Below are 20,930 nucleotides of genomic sequence, written 5' to 3'. Positions count from 1 at the left end.
GTACAGATTTATTGTTATTGCTACTTTTTAATTACTCTCCTTTTTATTCAGGCGTCTCCTATTCATTTTTCCATCTCTCATTCATATCAATGCATGGTTGCTAGGTTAATTAGGACCATAACAACCAGATTGTTGACATTGCAAACTGGGGATTTGTTAAATAACTCAAAAAACCCAAATGATAAAAAATGTTAACTCAAAGGTGAACAACAACTTTAAAATGCATCACACATGCACCCCATGGAGACTACTTTTGTGTTTATAAATACTACATACACATTTGCATTCAAAAATGCATGCACCATGTGTTCGTAGTCCAAGGTTAAAGCAAATATTTGTGCATTTAATAGCTCTAAGGCATATTTGATAGCGGAATTCTCATTTCCTCCCTGTATTCTTATACCTGTCAGCTCAGTGTGAGAAATTGGGTAGAACTATGTCTGTAGTACAATAAGGTCGATGAGGCAACTTCCGGCGACATCGGAAAACAAAGCGTTCTGAGTGCCATCCCGCCGTTACAATCAGGTCTCCTGAAAGGGTCTGTGTCTGAAGCTCAACCTGCTCTCCTTAGGGCAGAGACACACACATGAAGATTCAGGGAGAATTAGTCGCATGGCGACAAATCGCCTCTTCTTCTAGCGACTAATTTCCAGAAAAGCCAGCCAGCAGGATGGCACTCGTAGTGCTTTGTTTTCCAAAGTTGTCCACAGTTACCTCGTGAGGCAACTTCCAGCGATATCGGAAAACGAAGCGGTCCGAGTGCAATCCCGCAGTTGATTTAGATTTTAGCCGGCGGAAAGGGTTTTCCTCGTGAGGCAACTTCCGGTAACATCAGAAAACAAAGTGATCCGAGTGCAATCCCGGCGTTGATTTAGATTTTAGCTGGCCGGAAGGCTTTTGGGGAGATTAGTCACCCCACGAAGAGGTGATTTGATGACAGGCGACTAAATCTCCCCGAATCTTTGCGCGTGTCTTTGCCCTTAAGTTGCTCAGATACCCCCAGATACAATACACCTGTATAATTGCCTAAGTAACCATATTTTCTCTGTAATAATAAAACAGTAGCTTGTTCTTGATGGAAACTAAGCTGCATGAATCCATATTGGTGGCAAAGCAACCCTGTTGGGTTTATTTAATGTTAAAATGTGTTTTAGCAATTGGAGAACGATCCCCTATCTGGAAAACCCCAGGTCCACAGCATTCCGGATAATAGATCCTAGACCTGTAATCAATAGGCAGTCAGACTGATCTAGGCATCTGCAAGCAAAGGAAGGAGATGACTTCAGCAATATTTTCCACCACATCTAGCAACGATCACATCCTCTTTCCTCTCTACAGAGTTGCTGAGAGATAAACTACTGCCTGGCTGCAGGTTAAGGCCTCTGGCCCATTACACTTCCATTCACATGAGCCAGTTGGAGTGATTATCTTGTATGCGACTACAGATATTTATTAACATCAGCTGGTACAACTTCAGCTTTTCATAGATGACAGCAGTCACACCAGCAACTGAATCCTCACTGGGCACTATGGCAATTGAACGTAAAGCCCATTTCCAAGTGGCTAGGGTGGACCTGATTAACATTTAAACAGAATTTCTTTTGAGCTGCAAATCAGGTTCCCCTGACATATTGCAACTAGCACTAGGATCTGATTTTCTGGCTGACGGTATGTATGCGTCACACTTGTCAGTGCCTTGGGGTAGTGCAAAAGAGGAAATCTTTTCTCAAAAAAAAATAAATATATATATATATATATATATAGATATTTATCTTCTTCCTATTTACTTGTTTTTATAAATAACAGCTATTAACAATAACAACATCCCCAAATAGAGAGCAAGTGATTAAAGCTGCCAACTTGCTCCCCCCCCTGTACATTGAGCATACCTCCCAACTGTCCCTTTTTCGGAGGGACAGTCCCTCTTTTGACAGCTCAACCCGCAGTCCCTCATTTGTACTGGAAAGTCCCTCTTTTCTCTGCACTGAACAGCCAGAAAAAGAAACAAAGTTTCTCACTTAATTGGCTTTTAGCAGAGAGCCCAGTACAGCTAACAGGTGCAAATAAGATACTTTGTAACAATTTTGAGACACAAAAACACAGTTTAGATAAGGAGAAATATTTTCAAACTTTCATAACCTGCCAAATTTTGTAAAACAAACATGGTAATTAGGGGGGTGTGGCCACAGAAAGGGGTGTGGTCAAAAAATTGCTGCGCTACGTGCAGGAAAAACATTTTTGTCCCTCTTTTTACTTCCAAAATGTTGGGAGGTATGCATTGAGTTCAAGTTTCCCCTTTAAAGGGGTGGATAAGCTTTAAGTTAACTTTAAGAATGTTACAGAATGAATAAAATTCTAAATAACTCAAAAACCACAAATCATGAAAAATGAAAACCAATTGCAAATGATCTCAGAATATCACTCCGTAGGTCATACTAAAAGTTAACACAAAGGTGAACAGCCTGTTTTAAACCCAGTCTCAGCCGGAAGCTTGTCCCACAGATTAGGGTCCCTAGGGAACATCAGTCGCACAGTTGGGGGAAGCGCTTCCCGGATGGAACGCTGCGATTTGTAGTTGACCCGTAAACGACCGCTCTAAGCCCCATCCCCCCACCCTACAACAATAGCCAGTCGGAGCTACAGTACATTCGGCTGTTACATCTACTGAACCCGACCCAGAGAGAGCTGCACAACATGAGCGCTAACACAACGAATCCCCGGCCTTCTCACCATTACAATCCTGGAGCTCCGGCTGCAGGTGGATCCCGGGTACAATTAAAGGTCACAGGCTGCAGCTCCAGTCTCTCTCATGGCTAAACATACACAACTGCCCGGAGCCGGCTCACGGGAGGAAGTGCAACTCAGAGGCAAATACACAGCGCTGTACGATTTAGGGAGGCGCGTCACAGCCAATCAGAGGCCAGGATTCAGTGACGAGCGCTTAAAAGCTTATAGTGCTGCTGGGGCTGCTGCAAGATCAGCGGTTGTTTAGTATTATTTATCCTGCTGCACAGCTTACTCACAGCACGTTCTCTCCTGGAGCTGTACTGACACTAGCTCACTATGTAAGGACTAGGGGTCCCTCCCATCTGTATATGATGTTGCAGGGTCTCCACCAGAAATAATGGGGCCTCATACTGCTTAGTTAGCTGGAAGTTTAGCCTACTGGCAGCCCCCTAAATAGAATGGGATCAAAATTAAATACAACTCTTGACTATAGCTGCCATCTCAGAGCCACAGTCCTTTACCAGAGACCTATTATGCCACTGTTACTTTTAGGGTTAGTATTTTCTGGAAAAAATACTGGCCTTCCTATATATTTATCTTTTTTCCCTATTAATAACATTGGGATAAACCATCATTTTTACAGGCCAGGTGGCAACCCTAGTTACTATAGGCACCACCTCTCCCTACTATACCTGCTATCTCACAGCCACATTCAATTCCCAGAGACTATTATCCCACTGTTACTATAGGCACCATCTCTCCCTACTATACCTGCTATCTCACAGCCACATTCAATTCCCAGAGACTATTATCCCACTGTTACTATAGGCACCATCTCTCCCTTCTATACCTGCTATCCCACAACCACAGTCCCTTCCCAGAGACTATTATCCCACTGTTACTATAGGCACCATCTCTCCCTACTATACCTGCTATCCCACAGTCACACTCCCTTCCCAGAGACTATTATCCCACTGTTACTATAGGCACCATCTCTCCCTACTATACCTGCTATCCCACAGTCACACTCCCTTCCCAGAGACTATTATCCCCACTGCTACAATAGGCACCATCTCTCCCTACTATACCTGCTATCCTACAGTCACAGTCCCTTACCAAAGGCTATTCTCACACTGCTACTATAGGCACATATAGTTGTTCATATATCAGAGGACTGGCCTGACATTGGATTTTTATTTTCCAAACCAATGACATTGATAGCCCATACACACATGAATTGCTGGCCAAATTGTTAAGAAAGCAAACAAATTAGTCAACTTGGTCAAGCTGTGCACTGTGTCATTTTTGAGCAGGTCATCCCTTCTACTCCCTTTCCCCATTTTCAGTGTATTCAGAAGGATATACAGTTGTCATTGTTGACCATAATAATTCACACCTTTGTTAATTAATGGCTTGGAGGAATGATTCAACTACAAACTATACTTAGCAACCTCTCGATGGGTTTTGTTTATCCTCGCAGACTTCTTCTTGACTCCTTATGTTTTTTTCTTGGTTTCCCAAGACTAAGCAGGTTGTACAAACATTGGCTTCTTTGCACAGGAATGATAAGTCTCTTATTATCTCAGTAGCTATAGTGAGGCTTCAGGGCAGGTTTCCACCTGTCTGCTGCTCTTTGGCTCATGACTCTCATGATGTTTTTCTTACTCTCTTATCATGTCAGCATATTTCAGTTCTTTGGATTGTATATGATGTCAAATTAAAAATAACTGATGTACCGAATCCATGATTTGATTCGGGATTCAGCCTAATCCAAGCACTTTTCATATTGGAAAGAATCTGTGTGGACATACCATTAGGCTAATACCAGATGGGGCTGAAAATTGGCCTGATTGGGAAAAAAGGTACTGAATATTTTGGTCCACTTGCTGGATGACAAAATACTGGCCCACTGAAATAAGCAGTTTGATTTCAGCCCCTATCGTGAGGAGTAACCTCCTTCTATTTGCATTCAAAACCATTGAGTTGGCTCCAGAGCAAACACACTCTGTGGATTTTGGCAAGAAATGCAGTCTCACTTCACTGAAATCTTCCCAGTATGTGGCACAAGACACAATGGTTCCAGACAGGTCCGGACTGAGAATTAAAATAGGCCATGGCATTTCAGGTACACAGAGGCCCAATCAGCCGACATAGATGCCCAAACAGCCCCCACCAGCCCACTAAATACTGACTTTCTATGGGACCTTATAGCAGCCCCCCTGGCATTTGCCAGAACCCACAGATTGCCAGTCCGGGCCTGGTTCCAGATGCAAACAGAAGAAGGAGGCTACTGACCGCAGTAGGGGGTTGAAATCGTCCTGCATATTTTAGTCCTATTGTGGAGCTAGCCTAATGCCAGATGGGGCTGAAAATCGGCCTGCTAAAATACGCAGGCAGAGAAACAGCCCCTTATAAGCATTAGCCTCCTGTCCTACCTGCACCTAGGACAATTGTGCAGACACACACAGTAGATTTCAGCACAAGAATGCAAGCTCCTGTGTTTTTTTCCCCGAAATCCATTGTGTATATCTGCATCTGGGCCAACACACCCGGAACCTTCAGCTGACAGAAACATTCATCATGTAGAGCAGAAACAATAGAGGCAGTCAAGGAATCGCACAGCATATAACCTAAGTGACTCCCTTCTGACAGCCATAGGAAGCACTTTTACCATTCAAATCCAGAAAAGGAAGGCAGGGGTCACTGCTGTGGTTCCTTTGGAAGATGGCTTTCTAATATATAAAGCTTATTTAACCCTGGTTTTGGTTACAGGTGGGTGTTATTTATTTTACTTTGTTTTTGTATTATAGTGCAAAGTTTGGAGCATGTCTGTGTATAGTTGGAAGATAAGTAAGGCATACCTCCCAACATTTTAGAAATAGAAAAAGGGACAAAAAGTTTTCCCGCGGGAAGTGCATAGATTTTTTTGGACACGCCCATTTATGTTATTACAGTTCTGATAATGAAGGTGACTTGCCCTTTAAGCTGCAAATCAGTGGCGGAACTACCGGGGGAGCAGAGGGTGCGGGCGGGCCAGGGCCCGCACCCCCTCAGGGTCCCGTGGCAGCCTGTGCGCCACTGAAAAATTCGGCCGTACGGAGGGGTCGGGGCCCGGTTGCGCGTCATGCACCAGGGCCTGCCCCCCTCTAGTGACGCTACTGCTGCAAATCACAGTTTCCCCAAGAGAACTGTATCTTAAATTGTTACGAAAGTATCTAAGTATTTATGCTGGGCTCTCTGCCAAAAGCCAATTAAGTTAGAAACTTTGTATTTTTTTCTGGCTGTTCACTGCCAGAGATGAAAGAGAGAGCTGGGACATTTCCATAACAAACACGTGACGGCGGCTTGAGCTGTCAAAATTGGGTCTGTCACGAGAAAAATAGGACAGTTGGGAGGTATGGAAAGGACATGGAAATATAGTGGGGAACAGGGTAGGAAAGGAAGGGTGGAGAAAGGATTAAAAATATGTGTAGGAAGGGTGGGTGCCATTACACAAATAAGGTACAGGACTTTTTACATATCTAGTAAACAGGCATGCAGAACAGTGGCATTGCTGTATTTCTAGGGAGGTGTTTTATTGTATTTTTATGATGTTTTTTTTAACAAGGTTGATGGGCAAACGAGGCAGGAGTTTAGGCGTGGGTAGGGCACAGGAAAACTCTTCTTATGAGCAGTATAACTATGGGTGCCCCAGGTCCCAAGCATTTCAGATAATCCAACCCCCCTTCCCCACACCCTTTGCTAACATCATATCCAGCACACTCTTTTTATTACAAGTATAGCTTTAGGCTCCCCATGCACAGGTAAAAAAGCCATGGGGAAATATTGAAATACCTATTTCCAGAAGAATCACCACTTTATTGCTGCAATAATTTTATGTTAGGATAAGGTCTTATAAGGTTATTAATTATGACCATGTTAATAGGAGAAAAAAGTAAAACAGATTGGAAGGCTGATACTACATCCAGAAAATGTGGACATGTCAACTCTCCTGAGTCTTTGGGAGACACAGGCAGAGTATGGCACAGACAGTTGTGCAACAAACTCTCTAACAACACTCTCTAAGGGACACCAGCAATGGCACCCATTCCCAATAGCTTTCTCCTGCAAAAAAAAGAACCCCTACCATTGTAAGTGCCTGACATAGTGTTTGGGGAACCGACTAACAGCCTCCCAGAAATGTACTTCTGGAACATGACGTCTCTACAGCCTTCATGCAAATTTGCATGAGGCCTTAAAGGAAATGTAAACCCTCAAAACAAATGAATGTAAAATTAAATAGGTCTTAATTAAGCTACTGTGTGGGCGTTTTCAGATTCATGGCACATATGCAGTACTTTGGTACCATCTCCTGGACATTTTAGGAACTGTATGTGATCTGTGTTTTTGAACAAATTCTTCTTCTTTATTTTTACGGCACTTTATATTTATCCATCTCCATCATTTACATCAGTCCCTGCATCAATGGTACTTAAAATTCCTATCACACACACACAATAGTGTCAATTTTAATAGCAGCCAATTAACCTGCCTGTATGTTTTTGGAGAATGGGAAGAAACTGGAGAACCCGGAGAAAGTCCTACATGTAAAGATATGTTAAGGTACTACATATATTCAGTGGATTTACTTTTAAAGAGCTTTACATTTCTTTGACATAAACAGTGTAATAAGGATGGTGAGACATAGTATTATATAATTCATTTAGTACAGGTATGGGTTCCGTTATCCAGAAACCCATTATCCAAAAAAGCGATAACGAAATGTCTCCCATACACTCCATATTATCCAAATAAGCCAAATTTTTTTAAATGATTCCCCGTTTCTCTGTAATAATAAAACAACACCTTGTACTAGATCCAGGCCAAGATAGAATTAATCCTTAGCAAAACCAGCCTATTGGGTTTATTTAATGTTTACTTGATTTTCTAGTAGATTTAAGGTATGAAGATCCAATTTACAGAAAGATCTATTAACCTGGAAAACGCCAGGTCCCGAGTATTATGCATAACAGATCCCATACCTACATCATGCTTCCTGACTGAAGCATTATTACCAAGATTATATAATGGTGCCCCCCGCTCCAGAATCAGACTTATTACACGTAATCTTAGCAGCCAAAAGTTATGTCACCAAAGTTTTCTATTCCCTACTAAAGAAAGACAAAAATAATGCCTTTGTGAAATTCTGGGAGTCCTCGTTGAGGTGTGGGGATGGAGTAGAGACTGACGCCTCTCTTCTAACTTGATGGCTTGGCTTGTTTTGTACCTTTTCTGTAATTCTTTCCTAAACTGTCCCTGGGCGTCAAACTGTGGGAGACATCTGGCTAAAAAATCCAGAATATTTGGGAACAACATGAGACAAATGAACTGCCTAAATTATTATTTTAAAGTGTTACACCATAAAAACAATGATGTAAAATACATAGTTACATAGTTACATAGTTACATAGTTACATAGTTAAATTGGGTTGAAAAAAGACAAAGTCCATCAAGTTCAACCCCTCCAAATGAAAACCCAGCATCCATACACACACACCCCTCACTACTTTTAATTAAATTCTATATACCCATATCTATACTAACTATAGAACTTAGTATCACAATAGCCTTTGATATTATGTCTGTCCAAAAAAAACATCCAAGCCATTCTTAAAGGCATTAACTGAATCAGCCATCACAACATCACCCGGCAGTGCATTCCACAACCTCACTGTCCTGACTGTGAAGAACCACCTACGTTGCTTCAAATGAAAGTTCTTTTCTTCTAGTCTAAAGGGGTGGCCTCTGGTACGGTGATCCACTTTATGGGTAAAAAGGTCCCCTGCTATTTGTCTATAATGTCCTCTAATGTACTTGTAAAGTGTAATCATGTCCCCTCCCAAGCACCTTTTTTTCCAGAGAAAACAAACCCAAACTTGACAGTCTGCCCTCATAATTTAAGTCTTCCATCCCTCTAACCAGTTTAGTTGCACTTAGTCTCTGCACTCTCTCCAGCTCATTTATATCCCTCTTAAGGACTGGAGTCCAAAACTGCACTGCATACTGCATACATAGATTGGGTGGCATAAAAGAACCTACGTAGCTTTATAAATTCAATGTTTTTACATACTGCTATTTACTCCATTTTTCCAGCCTAAGGGTAGTGGCAAACGGGAAGATTAACCGCCCACGTTTTTATTAAAGCGGTTGTTCACCTTTAAATTAACTTTTAGTAAGACATAGACAGTAATATTCTGAGACAATTTGCAATTGGTTTTCATTTTGTATTATTTGTAGTTTTTGAGTTATTTAGTGTTTTATTCAGCAGCTCTCCAGTTGCAGTTTAGGCAATCTGGTTGCTAGGGCCCAATTACCCTAACAGCCATGCATTTATTTGAATAAGAGACTGGAATATGAATAGGAGAAGGCCTGAATAGAAAGAGGAGTACTAAAAAGAAGTAATAACAATAAATGTTTAGCCTTACAGAGCATATTTTTTAGATGGGGCCAGTAACCCCCATTTGAAAATTGGAAAGAATCAGAAGAAAAAGGCAAATAATTTTAAAACGATAAAAAAAAAAAAAAAGGAAGGCCATTTAAAAGTTGCTTAGAATTAGCCGTCCTGTAACATACCAAAAGTTACGTTAAAGGTGAACCACCCCTTTAAAAGCGAGTTTCGGCAACAAGTCGATTTGTCTAAATCACCAGCTACTTCACACACAATGCTACTTAAAATCGCCTGTTGTCCCAAAATGCAGAGAGACATTTTTTGAGCGATTTCTTAGAAATACCATGCCCATTCAGAAGCATTAAAATCTATGATAGCAAAACACACAGGAAGATTAGTAGCTGCAATAGTATGTCAATTTAGGATGACGTAGTATGGCATGTGTTGCAATCACGTAAGAACGTCTGTACGTCATTTCCAATTTCGATATCAAAAATGTGTTTCCAGAACGTAATGGGGGTAGAACATCCCGTGTGGATGGAGAAATTAGCTTGTTGCACTATGGGATGTAAATCGATTGGAAGCCGAAGTAGACCCTCCACCCAGAAACTGTTTTAACATATCAAAAGAAGATGTAAATTTTAACATTTATTTGGAAAGGTAACTGCTACTGAAAGTCGTGTCTGGCTGTTTCTATTCTCTGCCCTACTCGTTCTGACTCATGAAACAGTGTAGCAGAAGCCAGCAGACATAGACAAGAACCGACTTCTGCTAAATTACGCACAGAACAGAAAGGGGTGCACTTTCAATTGCAATTACAACTATAAAATCATTGGAAGTATTTAAAGGGATGGTTTACCTTCAAAGTAACTTTTCAATTGGTCTTCATTTTTTATAGTTTTATAGTTATTTGCCTTTTTCCTTTGAATCTTTCCAGCTTTTAAACGTGCGTCACTGAACCCAACTAAAAAGCAAATACAGGTATAGGATCCCTAATCCGGAAACTCGATATCCAGAAAGCTCAGAATTACAGAATGGCCATAGACTCCATTTTATCCAAATAATCCAAATTTTTAAAAATGATTTCCATTTTTTCTGTAATAATAAAACAGTAGTTTGTACTTGATCCCAACTAAGATATAATTAATCCTTATTGGAAGCAAAACCAGCCTATTGGGTTTATTTAATGTTTAAATGAATTTCTAGTAGACTTAAGGCATGAAGACCCAAATTATGGAAAGATCCGTTATCCGGAAAACCCCAGGTCTCGAGCATTCTGGATAACAGGTCCCATACCTGTACTATCAAGCACAAATACTTTTAAACCAACCTGGTGGGGAAAAGGACACCATGGATATGCTCACTCTTCATCTCCTTCAGTCTGCTAAAGCAATGGTCCCAAAAAAATGGAAAACTGTGCAGGCACCTACATTAAAAGAATGGATTACAAATACAGAAGAGATCAGACAAATGGAAGAGATAACTCATATTATTCATAATCAAAGTAGCAAGTTTTGGAAAGTATGGTCCCCCTTGGATAAATTATATCAAATAAACAACTGAACGTTGTTCACTTCATTTGATGTTTTTCCTTTTTCCTTTCTTTCTCAACACCTAGAATTTGCATATGAGACTATTAAACATTCTAGATCATTTGCCTAGTAAATGTCAGATTATGCCGTTCTTATTACTATTTGTACAATTTATTGAAAATGTACATATTACCCCCACCCATACCTACCAACATTTTGGAAATAAAAAGAGGGACAAAAAAGTTGCCGCACATATCGAAGCAAATTTTTACAAAATTTCGCAGGTTATGAAAGTTTGAACAAATTTCTGTGTTTTTTTCGGTTATTACAGTTTTCCTAATGAAGGTGAATTGCCCTTTAAGCTGTGAGTCTAACTTTTCCCAAGGGACCTGTTATCTTATATTGTTACAATTACTTATTTGACAAACCAATATGGAGTAGGCACTCAAATAAGGCAAACTTCCACCAGGTGACAAGTCATAATGAACAAAGTTTATTGTGTCCTCAGCCTGACGCGTTTCGTGTCATCAACACTTAATCATAGGCTTGAGTGCCTGCTCCATATTGGTTTGTCCGTTTTGTCCGCCCCCCGTGCTGAGGGCTCAGGGCGGTGCACCTGGGCCACTTCCCGTTTGTGGTGAGTAATCATTACACTGTTCGGAGACCCTAATACTATAGATGTTTTTTACAATTACTTATTTGCTAATCTTGAAATTGTTACAAAAGTATCTTATCTGCTGCTGTGGCTGTTCTAGGCTCTGACAAAAGCCAATTAAGTTAAGGTGGCCATACACAGGCCGATAAAAGCTGCTGACAGACCAAGTCGGCAGCTTATTGGCCCGTGTATGGGGCCCCCCGACGGGCTTCCCCGATCGAAAGTCGCCCAGATCTCGATCAGATGGGACTAAAAATCCCACTGGATCGCCGCCGCATCTGTTCGTTGATGCGGTCCTGCGATCCGACCGCCCGTAAAGCCACCGCTAGGATCCGATCGTTGATCGAAAATCGTATGAATCCTCGATTCGTACCATGAGATCTTTGCGTCTATGGCCAGCTTTAGTCAAATCAGTGCATGATTGCTAGGGGAATTTCAACCCTAGCAACCAGATTACTGAATCTGCAAACTGGAGAGCTGCTGAATAAAAAGCTAAATACGGTAACTCAAAAACTACAAATAATAAAAAATGAAAACCAATTGTAAATTGTCTCAGAATATCACTCTGTACATCATACTAAAGGTTAATTTAAAGGTGAACAATCCCTTTAATGAATGTAGATTGGTAATTTCAGATGAATAATGACCATCACAACGCCTTGTAGTGTGATATTGGCTTGACCCATGCATCTGCCTACACTCACTCCTCTGACACATAATAACCAGTGACAAATATCATTATTTGGAATGATCATGGCCACAGCTTTTATTAATACATAACAATGCATAACATCAATACAAATATAAGCGTGAATATTTCATCCATAAAATCCATTTAAATAACATTACAACAATTCCATTGGATAATAACAATGAGTAACCCAAACTTGTCTGCCTGAGCCCATTGTCAGTCTACCCCTTCCAAAGCAAACCAGGATATCCTCCAGCCGCCCAATCCCTAGCTGAGAGGATCCCTGCCGCCTCTCCCGGGGCTTCCTATTGCCCCCCTTTAGTACTCCATTTGTTAACCGTGGTCACCCACCTTAAGGGGTTAAACCACCCAGATTGACCTGATCTGCCATCCCATAACAGATCACCTCCCCGGTAGACTGACAAAAGGACCCGCCTGTGCTGTGACAAATACCCCTCTTACTCCCATAATACCCTCAAACCCTCAAGCCCCCCAGGGCAACACTTAACAAATAGCATTGACCAGCTACAGTTGTTATCCCCAAGCTAACGGGAGGGTGGGTGGGAACCTTTTCCCTCGCTGCCCACACAAAATGGTGGTTAGCCCAGCCTACCCTGTCTCCTTTTGTTTCCCTCTCTCTAGCCTGTTGCTATGCCCCTTCCCCCCCCTTTCCCTCCAACTTCTGCCTATCACCCGCTGGCATGCAGAGCTGGGTCATGCAGCCCCTCCTCTGACTTCGCTGCTATGGGGCTCTCATGACCCATGCATCTGCCTACACTCACTCCTCTGACACATAATAACCAGTGACAAATATCATTATTTGGAATGATCATGGCCACAGCTTTTATTAATACATAACAATGCATAACATCAATACAAATATAAGCGTGAATATTTCATCCATAAAATCCATTTAAATAACATTACAACAATTCCATTGGATAATAACAATGAGTAACCCAAACTTGTCTGCCTGAGCCCATTGTCAGTCTACCCCTTCCAAAGCAAACCAGGATATCCTCCAGCCGCCCAATCCCTAGCTGAGAGGATCCCTGCCGCCTCTCCCGGGGCTTCCTATTGCCCCCCTTTAGTACTCCATTTGTTAACCGTGGTCACCCACCTTAAGGGGTTAAACCACCCAGATTGACCTGATCTGCCATCCCATAACAGATCACCTCCCCGGTAGACTGACAAAAGGACCCGCCACAGTATGCAGAGCTGGACTCCTTCAGCTCAGCATACAACGCCATGCCCTCCATGCTAGTGTAATGGCCTCCTGTAAACTGAAATTAAATAGATCCAAGCCTAAATCATTTAAATGAACCCCATCCGGTCGAAAATAACCCCGATCTTTTTCGAGATCCATGTGCCTCACAACTATCCCGCCATTGCCCTGCACAAATTTTGAGACTGCTCTGTTGATCTTAATTCTAGACCTGTTCACGGCTTGATGTGAATGGGCACCTCTCCAAAGGGCTCTAGGGATGATCTCCGACCATATTAGCACGGCCTCAGGGAAAAGGGACCACAACCGGAGACAATCCCTCCTAATGTCTTTTATTAAAAACTTCATGGGACATTGCCCTACATCATTGCCCCCCGCATGAATGACAATAATGTCAGGTGGGCCGAATTCTTTTGCCTTTTGCACAACCAAAGGTACAATTTCCTCCCACTTAAGCCCCCTCCTGCTGACCCACCGCAACTGCACCTGTGCTTGTTGAAAACCCAACTGGCCATCCGCCTGATGAAACGTAGCCCGTTGTGCCGCCCAATGTATGTAAGAATGTCCCAGAAGCCACGCCCTGCAAGGCCGGGTACCTGAAAGAAATACAAGTCACTACCATTTTAATTAACCCCAAACAAAAAATGTTTTTTTTTTTTTTTTAATTATCGTTCAACTCTACTTGGTCTAACATAAGAACGGAACCTGTTAGACTCCCATCTACCAATCCGTCTAATGACTGTTTCATCCAAACCCCATCTGGCTGCTTCTGTGGCGGCCCCTATTCTAAACGAATGACTCCCGTATTCGGCCGCCGCTAGCTTTAAACCCTCCAGGGACCTCCTCAGCACCGCCACAAATTGAAATTTAGATAAGGCCGAACCATCCTGATGAATAAGAAAAATGCCCCCTTGTTCATTCCTGACCCTGCAATAGTCATCAAAACATCTTACTGGGCAAGCGTCAAATCCCTCTACACCATGCAGCTCCACCATAAGACCTTTTCCGCTTTTGTCGGTTTTTGCCTCTCTAATCCTAATTGACAAACTCTGCCCTTCCCTCTTTATGTCCTCCCTCAAAACCCCCCCTGCTCCTGCCCTGTTGGGACTCACCAACTCGGATATTCTAAATGCCCCAAAGAAAGCCCAGGAAAAAGCCACTCTAAATAGCAACCGTTCAAATGGTGAATGTGAAATGCCCCACAGTTGGCCAAATATTCCCTCCAAAATGTTCAAGGTGATGGGCCTCCTAACGTCTGTTGCCCTCCTTCCCCTCTTGAACCCCTTAACTGCTTGTTTAATAGCAAAATTCTTTGTGATGTCCGTCCAGCCCCGAAATTTGAACAAAAAAGCCAAAGCCGATAACTTCCTTTCAATCACGCTGACGGACACGTTACTGTCAAAATCCTTTGACAGTTGCCACGCCAGGAGCCCCAGCCTGTCATCACTGTTGTCCAACACCCCCATCTCTTGCTCTAAGAGAGCCCAGTCACACCATACTTTATTGTAGCTGTTCCAAGTGCTTGGGGCTAATGACCTTCGTACCCATTCCATCATACCTGATGCACCAGCTCCCAAATCCGGTCTGGGCACCGCTCTCCCTCCAGTTCTGCTTCGGGCGCCAGCCCCCGGAATCTGATCCACTGTGAGCGAGACAAAGCATCAGCAATTTCATTAACTTCACCTGGTATGTGCTTTGCCCTAAAGTGTATATTGCGTTGCAAGCACCGCAGCACCAAGTGCCGCAGAAGAGCTAGCACTGGGCGAGAGGATGAAGTCAAGTTATTGACCGCTGCCACAGCTGCTGTATTGTCTGATCGAAACAGCACAGATCTGTTCGCCAACCATCGACCCCACAGCTCCACTGCCACCACAATTGGAAAAAGCTCCAAAAAAGCCAAATTGCCAGTAAGTTTACTGTTTGCCCATGCCAACGGCCATTGTCCCGCACACCATCTCCCTTGAAAATATGCCCCAAAGCCAATTGACCCTGAAGCATCCGTGAATAGGGCAATTTCCGAATTCTCAACTGTGGTCCCCAGCCAATAGGCTTTACCATTAAAATCGCGCAGAAAAGCGCTCCACACCGCCAAGTCTGCTTTGTGCCCCGAATTAAGCCTAATGAAGTGGTGTGGTTGTGTAACACCTGCCGTTGCCAAGGCCAAACCTCTGGAAAAAACCCTTCCCATGGGAATAATTCGGCAAGCAAAGTTCAATTTACCCAATAAGGACTGAAGCTGTCTTAGTGTTATCTTTTTTGCCCTCATTGCATAGCCAATGTCCTCCACCAGTCCGGACACCTTATCCTCCGGTAACCGACACTCTTGCCGAATGGTGTCGATCTCTATTCCCAAAAATTTTAGACATGTCGTTGGCCCTTCAGTTTTTTCCTCCGCTAGAGGGACCCCAAATTGTACAGCCACATCCTGCAATGTCTGGAGGAGCACTGCGCATAAATTAGACTGCGAAGGGCCCACACAAAGGAAATCATCCAAATAGTGAATGACTGACCCCACACCTGCCTTAGTGCGCACTACCCACTCCAGAAATGTACTGAAGGCTTCAAAATATGAGCATGAAATTGAGCACCCCATGGGAAGACTCCTGTCAACATAGTAATGACCCCCAAATTGGCACCCTAACCTATGCAGTGACTCGGGATGTACCGGCAAAAGCCGGAAGGCAGATTCCACATCGACCTTTGCCAACAATGCCCCTTTTCCCGCCTGCCTTGCCAACTGCACTGCTTCATCGAAAGACGTATAAGACACTCGCACCAAACTCTTATCAATTTCATCGTTAACCGAACTTCCCTTCGGGTAAGAAAGATGGTGTATCAGCCTAAACTTTCCAGCCTCTTTCTTGGGCACCAACCCCAATGGAGATGTCCTAAGGTTCGGTAAAGGAGGTTCTTGAAAAGGGCCTGCCATACGTCCCAAATCCACTTCCTTTCTCAGTTTTTCCAACACCAACCCTGGGTTCTCCCGGGCTGATTTCAAATTTTTGCTGGCCCCCCCCTTTTTATCTGTCCCCCCGGGAATTCGAAAACCCTCGGAAAATCCTCCCCGTAGTAACTCTGCTTTCTCTCGATTGGGATAATTACTTAGCCAAGGGAGCATCGCCTCTATTCTCACTGGCGTCCAACCCTTTTCCAGGGCCCCTCCTGAAATCACTCCCGTCTCTTTTTCCTTTCTTAAAACATCTGCTAAGTGGGTGGTTCCCAGCACACAGGGAACACTCATGCCGGAAACGACAGGATGCCCCCCATTTGCAGTGGCTGTCATTAAACAGCCAACATGTTCCTTTTTTGTGCGCTCCAGCTGGGCTGGAAGGCTGCCCGCTGGAGCTGCCCTGAAAGGGCTGCTGCCCTGACGTCCCCTGCGTGCTGTAACCTTGATAGCCCTTATTGTTCATTAACCTCATCCACAAACCAATATCTCTGTGATCCCAATTTAAATCCTTCCTTATAGACATTCTCTGTCTAAACTGCTCATCATACCGGAGCCAGGCGAAGCCCCCGTACACTCTATTGGCTTCCCATATGTTATCCAAGTAACAAAACAATGCTGAACACTGTTCGGGATGTTTTTCCCCCACTATGCTAGCTAAAATCGAGAACGCCTGCAACCAGTTCCCGAATGTCCTAGGGATGAGCCTAAAACGCCTCCTGTCCTCATCTTCCTCCTTCCTATGCTCCTTGCCTTTCTCAAATTTGTCAATGTTAAACCTTTCCAGGGGCAATAACGTGAAAATGTCTACAAACTCGCGTTTCCATATTTTTTCCCGCACCTCCGGTTTTAAGTGTGCCCCCATAGGACCTTCGAAGCAAATATACGCATGCCCCTTTGCTGCATCGGACATAGGTACTGGCTTGTCCCCTGTTTTTGTTGTAGTTGCCTCCGTCGCCCCTTTCTCACCTATTGAGGCTGTCACATTATGTCCTCCAGACCCCGCCCCCTGGCCTTTGTCTTCCCACTGGCCTATCAACTGACGTAGCCCCGCCATGAAACCTGCCAAAGACTCCCCCCTTAAATGGGAAGTGCCTGGCATAGCATTGTCAATGATTGCCCCTTGTCCCGTGCCCATACCTTGTCCTGTGGCATTGGTGGTATTCGTCCCTGTCGCCGTAACTGTGCCGATGTCTGGAGCCGTCCGCGGTTGCTGCCCCTCTCCATCTCCTCTTCTGTGAACCTGAGGTAAAACAAGTGGGGGGGGTACACCTTGGCTCGCAGCGCTAACAGCCACTGCTGCCCTTTCCCTACCCACCGCAGATATGCCGGAATTTTCTGTCCCTGTGGCCCATACTTGGCACCCTGCCATAAAACCGCTTGCTGGTCCTGCCTGTGGTCCTTGTGCTGATGAAGTCCCTTGTAAGGCTGAACCTGTGTCCCAGGCAGCCGTCTGAGGGTCGCTATCCGGCCCCCCTGCACTGCTCAGTTCTGTGCCAAGCCTGTTGTACATTGTTTGGGCCCCCCCATCCAAATCCCCCCTCTGTCTAACATCTGTGGTGTGTGAGCGCATGCCTTGCTCACCTGGTTCAACTCTCCTGCCGGTTTTCTGCCTATGCGCATGCTCCCTTAAGATGCCGGCAGCTCCCGCATATCGCTCAGTACTCGCCTGGCTGTCGACGTGACCGGACGTCTCCCTCTCCTCCTCCGAAAACTGTTGGGGATGTACCTCTGCATTTTGCTGGGGGTGCCGACTCCCTCCTCCGCTACTTCCCTGGGCTGTTCCGCTCCCCCTTCCGCTTGTCTGGCGGCTGCTCCTGCTGCCCCTCTGCGCCGTGGACGGACCGGCAGTGGGGGTGATGCGCCGCTCCTGCGCCAGGCGGCTGTCTCTGTCCTGTGCCCTGGGCCTCCCATTCCCCTTGCCAGTCGCGGACACTACCTGCGGGCTCCGCGACGGGACCCTCCGACGCTGGATAGGGGGTGAAGGGCTGAGTCGGGTCGGCGGCCTGGATCTGCGGGTCCTCATTCCCACCGTCGCTGCCTGTTGAGGCGGTTCATCCGGCAGCATCTGACGAAGCCAGTCATCTCCCCTGCGTTCTGCCTCAGTCCTGATGCGGTCCAAAAGGGCATCAATGTTGCCAGCCATCTGTACCTGGTAAGTGCCCTTTTTCCCTCACTGGTAACTCTCCAACCTTTTCCCTCGCTGCCCACACAAAATGGTGGTTAGCCCAGCCTACCCTGTCTCCTTTTGTTTCCCTCTCTCTAGCCTGTTGCTATGCCCCTTCCCCCCCCTTTCCCTCCAACTTCTGCCTATCACCCGCTGGCATGCAGAGCTGGGTCATGCAGCCCCTCCTCTGACTTCGCTGCTATGGGGCTCTCATTATGACTACCAGTCTACAGGTACAGACTTTTCACTCTGTTAGAGAAATGCTGCTTTTTAGGAAGCACAGATAACACGTCTATCTTCTGACACAACTTATTCCTATTTCTCAACACAGCGCGCTGCTTACAGAACGCTGACTCTTGTTGTGTCACATGACCCGAAGTGAGCTCTTCCTCCAGCGTTTATTGGCCAGGAAAGCCGCTGTTCGCGCCACAGATTGGCTAGGGAAATAGGAAGTGGCATGACAGAAGTCATGTGACCTGTGCTAGTTCGCTTGTTGCGGAGGGAGAAGATTATAGCGGGTTGCTGCGTCTGATAGGGAAGCTCCCTGTAGCGCAGTGCCACCGGTGAGGAGAGAGAGAGGGCGTGATTGTCGTTTATATTTATGTTGATAGTCTACTGAGCAGGGTCGGTTTTACTGGAGGGCAGATAGGGCTTTTGCACTGGGCCTCCTCCAGTAACCCTGGATCCTCCTGTTTCCATGTAAAACAGATGTTAGATATATTTATTATACTGATCAGGAATGTTAAGCTTGCAGCAATCCAGCTGTTGTTGGACTTCACCTCCCACTGTCTCACCAACAGCTGGTTGGATCATTTTTAACCTCTGCCTTCCCCTAAAGGGATTGTTTATCTTTAAATTAACTTTCAGTAGGAAGTAGAGAATGAGATTCTGAGACAACTTGCAATTGTTTTTTATTTTTTATTATGTGTGTTTTTTGAGTTATTTAGCTTTTTATTCAGCAGTTTGCAATTTCAGCAATCTGGTTGTTGGGGTCTAAATTACCCTAGCAACCATACATTAATTTGAATAAAGATGGCCATAGACGTGCAGATTATAGTTTATGTCAGATGAATAATCGCCATTCAGATTAATATAAAGTAGTAAAGAGAACAAATCACAGGATGCTCATTATTTGACAGACAACAATCGTATGAAAGTTATGTCTGACAAATAGTAGTGACAGTCTCCTACTGATATTGTCAGGCAATACATGCAGAGATATTATCAGTAAAAATCTTTTAGGGTCAGGCCACACTGGGCGTTTTGGGGAGATTTGGTCGCCTGACAACTAATCTCCTCATTTTCCAAAGTCGCCCGAAGTTGCCTCACGGGGAAACTTCGGGCGACTTTTTCATTTTAGCCGGCGCAGAGTGAGGGAAGGCGTTTGGGGAGATTTGTCGCCGCAAAAACGAGGCGATTAGTCGCCAGGCGACCAAATCTCCCCAAAACGCCCAGTGTGGCCTTACCCTTAAACTGTCAGATCGACTGAAAATGACGGGACACTCCACACATGGTCCGAAAATCGTACAAACCGCCTTTTCGTGCCGTGGTATCTTTGCGTCTATGGCCAGCTTCTGAGACTGGAATATGAATAGAAAAGGACCTGAATAGCAAGATGAATAACTAAAAATAACAATACATTTGTAGCCTTACAGAGCACTGTTTTTTTTAGTAAGGGTTAGTAAAAAGGCAAATCATTTAAAAACTATAAAAAAAAAGAAAAGAAAAAATGAAGGCCAATTGAAAAGTTTGTTTGAACTAGCCATTCTGTAACATACTAAAAGTTAACTTAAAGGTGAACCACCCCTTTGACTCTGACTCATTGACAGATGCAGCCCATGAATCACCTCATCCTTCAGTGGGAGAAGTGTTAATAGTGAGCAAGTCAGAGGAAAATTCTGTCACACTTAGGGGCACATTTACTTAGCTCGAGTGAAGGATTCAAGTAAAAAAAACTTAGACTACGACTTCTAATCGAATGATTCGAACTAAAAATCGTTCGACTATTCAAACATTTGATAGTCGAAGCACTGTCTCTTTAAAAAAAACTTCGACTACCTGCTGCGCCACTTAAAACCTACCGAGCACCAATGTTAGCCTATGGGGACCTTCCCCATAAGCTTTCTAAGCAATTTCCGATCAAAGTAAATGCGGTAAATCCTTCGACTTCGATATTCGAAGTCGAAGGATTTTACTTTGATGGTCGAATATCGAGGGTTAATTAACCCTCGATATTGGACCCTTAGTAAATGTGCCCCAATATGTATAACCTTCCAAATGTGTAAAAAGTATGTAGATCCTCCACCAATCATATGGTAAGCATGCCTACTAACCAGACAAACGAAGAAGTATGTCTAATAATGTTCAATGCAGGAAGACAGAGACTTCACAATGGACACAACGTTCTCATTTGGTATAATACATAGAAGAGAAGATTTGGCAATAGCATGATACAGTTTTATTAAAAATCAATACCCTGCTAAATGCAGGCTGCTCACAAGCTTCTGTAGTATAACAAAGAATGTAATCATTCAAGCTGGCAATATGCTATAGCATCTG

The 20,930-nt window shown here is 44.1% G+C and overlaps 2 protein-coding genes across 4 annotated transcripts in view; both read right to left on the bottom strand.

Moving 5' to 3' along the window:
* The window catches only part of LOC108698241 (phospholipid-transporting ATPase VD), a 71,128-nt gene extending 57,301 nt beyond the window's left edge, over positions 1-13,827 (bottom strand). The window contains exons 1-2 of one of the 2 annotated variants that reach the window (XM_041588716.1): positions 13,744-13,827; positions 10,485-10,580 (exon numbers count right to left, since the gene is read on the bottom strand). The gene's annotated coding sequence lies outside the window, so the exon portion shown is untranslated. Of the gene's footprint in view, positions 1-2,730; positions 2,900-10,484; positions 10,581-13,743 lie in introns of those variants that run through there. The other variant, XM_018229586.2, reaches the window with a different exon arrangement.
* LOC121402213 lies at positions 12,007-18,730 on the bottom strand. 2 transcript variants are annotated; one of them, XM_041588728.1, is made up of 3 exons: positions 17,345-18,730; positions 14,816-14,899; positions 12,007-13,853 (listed from the first exon to the last, which is right to left on the bottom strand). In XM_041588728.1, the coding sequence occupies exons 1-3, from the start codon at positions 18,348-18,350 to the stop codon at positions 13,261-13,263; spliced, it is 1,683 nt and encodes a 560-aa protein (XP_041444662.1). In that variant the 5' UTR covers positions 18,351-18,730; the 3' UTR covers positions 12,007-13,260. The 2 variants fall into 2 exon arrangements, with proteins under 2 accessions (XP_041444662.1, XP_041444655.1); XM_041588721.1 differs by lacking the exon at positions 12,007-13,853 and having other exon boundaries at positions 13,923-14,899.
* Positions 18,731-20,930: the final 2,200 nt, after the last annotated feature.

This window comes from Xenopus laevis, chromosome 1L (genome assembly GCF_017654675.1).
Source record: "Xenopus laevis strain J_2021 chromosome 1L, Xenopus_laevis_v10.1, whole genome shotgun sequence".
NCBI lineage: Eukaryota > Metazoa > Chordata > Amphibia > Anura > Pipidae > Xenopus > Xenopus laevis.
The sequence above is the reverse complement of the archived record's forward strand: the minus strand, read 5'-3'. Positions and strand labels throughout refer to the sequence as shown.

What these genes read in the sequence shown, in the direction of transcription:
- LOC121402213 (XM_041588721.1), bottom strand. Translation starts at nt 18,350, where the DNA reads ATGGCTGGCAACATTGATGCCCTTTTGGACCGCATCAGGACTGAGGCA. An exon ending in CACCAATGCCACAGGACAAG is followed by an intron (nt 14,900 to 17,344) that starts GTATGGGCACGG and finishes TCTCGCTCACAG; the next exon opens with TGGATCAGATTCCGGGGGCT.